This window comes from Camelina sativa, chromosome 15, assembly GCF_000633955.1.
Source record: "Camelina sativa cultivar DH55 chromosome 15, Cs, whole genome shotgun sequence".
Lineage (NCBI taxonomy): Eukaryota > Viridiplantae > Streptophyta > Magnoliopsida > Brassicales > Brassicaceae > Camelina > Camelina sativa.
Genome location: NC_025699.1, coordinates 2,878,424 through 2,882,371, shown reverse-complemented (window position 1 = coordinate 2,882,371; position 3,948 = coordinate 2,878,424). Strand labels below are relative to the sequence as shown.

The 3,948-nt window shown below is 35.9% G+C and overlaps 2 protein-coding genes across 2 annotated transcripts in view; one reads left to right on the top strand and one right to left on the bottom strand.

The window, feature by feature from the left end:
• LOC104744886 (probable pectate lyase 8) overlaps nucleotides 1-2,428 on the top strand; it is a 3,917-nt gene extending 1,489 nt beyond the window's left edge. The window contains exons 3-6 of the mRNA XM_010466009.1: nucleotides 784-1,426; nucleotides 1,506-1,609; nucleotides 1,689-1,827; nucleotides 1,962-2,428. Coding sequence (XP_010464311.1) covers nucleotides 784-1,426; nucleotides 1,506-1,609; nucleotides 1,689-1,827; nucleotides 1,962-2,183 — 1,108 coding nt within the window. The 3' untranslated portion in view covers nucleotides 2,184-2,428. The remainder of the gene's footprint in view (nucleotides 1-783; nucleotides 1,427-1,505; nucleotides 1,610-1,688; nucleotides 1,828-1,961) is intronic.
• On the bottom strand, nucleotides 2,864-3,368 carry LOC109129192 (defensin-like protein 74). The gene is made up of 2 exons (XM_019236899.1): nucleotides 3,251-3,368; nucleotides 2,864-3,135 (listed from the first exon to the last, which is right to left on the bottom strand). The coding sequence occupies exons 1-2, from the start codon at nucleotides 3,324-3,326 to the stop codon at nucleotides 2,993-2,995; spliced, it is 219 nt and encodes a 72-aa protein (XP_019092444.1). The 5' UTR covers nucleotides 3,327-3,368; the 3' UTR covers nucleotides 2,864-2,992.

Here is a 3,948-nt window from a genome sequence, read left to right as displayed (position 1 = left end):
CCCAAAAAAAAAAAAAAAAAAAAGAAGAAGTCTGGATTTGTCACAATTTTCTAACTTTGTTTTTCCACTTAAAACTAAACACCTAGAAAAGGAAATTTAAAAAACAATTGTACCAGATACATATTTATCTCATTCGATAATTCTAATTTACTGTCGTGAGTGAGGATTGAGGAGAGGTACTTTATGGTTTATGCTTATTCTCTCCTACTGGCTACTGCTAACATGTAAAAGTAATCGGTAGCTTCTTCTTCATTAAAAGCAATAATGCACTCTGATCATACAAACCAAAACGATATACCATTATTATTGATTGGTCCAGCCTCGAGAACATGTGTAATGTTTCCAGCACTAATCGTTTCTTTTCAAATAATGATTTTGACAGAGCAGATGCACATGCTCATGCCCACATGCATTGACACGTACGCTTCATAGTTCATAACATGTTTTCTTTTTTCTTTTTTGAACAAACCATTTGGATTTTTCTTTTCATAACACATTATCATGTCTCTTGACTTTGCAAGTTTAGTGGAAGTCTTTCTAAATTCTATCTTATTTAGTTTAGTTGTAATTAATAATTTTCATTACCAAAACCACAAACAAATATTTTGCATATTTCATGTTTTTTCTTGTAACATAATTTTTGTCAACAACTTTGTAACACAATTTTATATATTTACATCAAGAAGGAAAAAAAATGGGTTTACCAAAAAATAAAATAAAAAATAAACCAGATTCACTAATTACTAAATTTGGGTTAACCGGTTTTAACCGATGATTAAACAGGAGCATACGAAACAGCACAGAGCGGAGACGATTAGGTTACTTCTCCTGCTCCACCGGCAACCCAATCGACGATTGCTGGCGTTGCGACCGTAAATGGCAACTCCGTCGCAAACGTTTAGCCGATTGCTCAATCGGATTCGGCCGCAACGCAATCGGAGGCCGCGACGGTCGTTTCTACGTCGTAACCAACCCTAACGACGACAACCCCGTTAACCCCATACCGGGAACACTCCGTCACGCCGTGATCCAAGAAGAACCTCTATGGATCATCTTCAAACGCGACATGGTCATAACTTTAAAACAAGAGCTGATCATGAACAGCTTCAAAACCATCGACGGCCGTGGCGTCAATGTCCACATCGCTAACGGCGCTTGTCTCACGATTCAGTACGTTACGAACATTATCGTACACGGGATTCATATACATGACTGTAAACCTACGGGTAACGCTATGGTTAGAAGCTCTCCGTCGCATTACGGGTGGCGATCTATGGCTGATGGTGACGCTCTCTCGATTTTTGGGTCGAGTCATATTTGGATTGATCATAATTCGCTTTCTAATTGTGCTGATGGGCTTGTTGACGCTGTTATGAGCTCCACCGCTATTACTGTCTCTAACAATTTCTTCACCCATCACAATGAGGTATATAACACTTGGCTCTGTTCATGGAATTGGGAATTAGGGTTTTAGCAGAAATTGATTAGAGAATGTGTTTTACTAGGTTATGCTGTTGGGGCACAGTGATTCATACACAAGGGACAAGGTGATGCAAGTCACGATTGCTTACAACCATTTTGGTGAGGGTTTAATCCAGAGGATGCCAAGGTAACTAACTTACTTAACATTTTTATCAGAGTACCTGCCAGTTGTGTTGATTGTAAGAAACATTTTGGTCTTTGTATAGGTGTAGGCATGGATATTTCCATGTAGTTAACAATGACTACACGCACTGGGAAATGTATGCAATTGGTGGTAGTGCTAGTCCCACCATCAACAGTCAGGGAAATCGATTTCTTGCTCCAACTAACCCATTTGCTAAGGAGGTATGTTTCTTTTGACTATCACCTGATTCAAAGGATGGATCTTTATTGACATTGGTTCTGTCACGATTGTGTAGCAATGGAAAGACAAACTGTGACATTGAATTTTGCTAAAACGATGATTGATAATATGGCAGGTGACTAAGAGAGAGTACACAGGACAATCGAAATGGAAGCACTGGAATTGGAGATCAGAAGGAGATCTTTTCTTAAACGGAGCGTTTTTCACACGTTCTGGAGCTGGAGCTGGAGCCAACTATGCTAGAGCTTCGAGTTTATCAGCAAAATCATCCTCACTTGTAGGCACAATGACCTCTTACTCGGGTGCTCTTAACTGCAGAGCCGGTCGTCGATGTTAATTAATCAAAAAATCAGAAGAAGAAAAAGAAAAAACCTTTTTTTGGTTGTGCAGAAATCGACAAGTTTACTCATATCAGGCAACTCTGCTTTTTCTCACTTTATTTTTTTTTCACTCTTGGGGTTGTTGCGATATACACTTCCTATTGGATGTGGAGGCCTAATTAAAATGGCTTCAACTGTAATATAATTGTTGTATGATTATTATTTTCACCTCCATTGATATAAAAGTTGTTTCTTAAGTCTTTATCTTCTTGCTTTTAGTCGTTATCTTGCTTTTAGTGGCTTTAAAGCACTAAATGTACTTTGCCGGTTGCTTCAAAAGGAATCAGTAGTAATGTCGTGTGAATAGGTTGAAAAATATGAGGGAAGTGAATGTGGTGGGGACAAGTGGAACATTACAAGGAAACAAAGGAGAGACAAGAAGCACATGAGATTGCAAAGATGCAAGTGTGCTTTAAAGAAGAAAGCTCTGTGTTTTTTTTGAGTCATGTGATGTTTGGCCAACGATCATGTCATTTGATTGTATATCCTCTATTACAACCCGATTTGAACTAATTTGATTTGTCTTTTCTTCTTATTGGTTTGTCTTTACTTACTACTACTCAAGAGTTACGACATTATTCACCAACGGCCAATTCAATATCTGCTCTCGAAGTATCCAACACTTACATGGCTTTTTGATTCAGGGTGCGGTTCTAGAAAATTGGAGCATATTATTAATGACATAATATATTTTTACTTTGGTATTTTGGTCATTTTCAAAACATTTAGATTTAGGTATGCAATGTTAAGTTATTGAGTTAACTAGTTAGATGCAACAACATATAAAAGGATCGTCCTCCTTCCAGGCAACACATTGGCCAACTTGGTATCCTTTGTTAATGCAAGCCGCCATACAGTTCGGAACCAGTTCACATGGTCCAACACATTCTTTTTGGGCTTCTACCTTATCTATATTTCACTCAAAACCAGGAAAAGTAAATAAAGGAAACTGAAATATGATAACACAATATTTGATATTTCTCATAATTTAGCTATTGAGACAAAATGAGATGTGCGGCCTAACCTGGAACCAGAAAGAGGAAGATTACTGAAGTAATCACGAGCAAGCTCACGAATCCAATCTTGCAGTTCATTTTCATTGTATTATCACTTTGCTTTCTCTCAAAATCTGTTTTATTGATATTCAGATTCGAGTGAAAATATATATACTGTACCATGGTTTTCGTTTTCATTAATATAGTAGCACATTTCAAATATTTTGTTACCATATTTTTCCGTTGACTGTATTAGTTAGCTTACTTATTTTATTGCCAACTAGGTTATCTCATCAGTCAAAGAAACAAAGAATCAAACACCCAAACACAAGGAATATAATTAATAATATATGAACACAGAAATTAAAATGATACTGTATTAATTTGTTAGAAGATGAGAGAAGCAATTGTTTAATGACTATAAACAATTGAATATTGTGCAATATTTTTGAATTATTTTATAATAAAAGTTTGAGATACACTATAAAAGTTTGAGAGATTTTCAAAGATTAGGAAAAACAAATCAACAAGATATTAAAAGTCTTTCATGTGTACTTTCTATGATTATTAAAAGTCATTAACACCCTCTTATTTGTAGAGGAATGTGCTTATTTGTTAATTGTAATTATATCCCATTTAATTTGCTTGTGCATATATATATATATATATATATATATATCTGCTCTCAAAGTATCCAAAACTTCCATGGCTTTATGATTAACGGTGC

Coding starts and splice junctions, on each gene's coding strand:
- LOC109129192 (XM_019236899.1), bottom strand. CDS start 3,326: ATGAAAATGAACTGCAAGATTGGATTCGTGAGCTTGCTCGTGATTACT. Junction 3,136..3,250: donor CTTCCTCTTTCTGGTTCCAG/GTTAGGCCGCAC, acceptor AGTGAAATATAG/ATAAGGTAGAAGCCCAAAAA.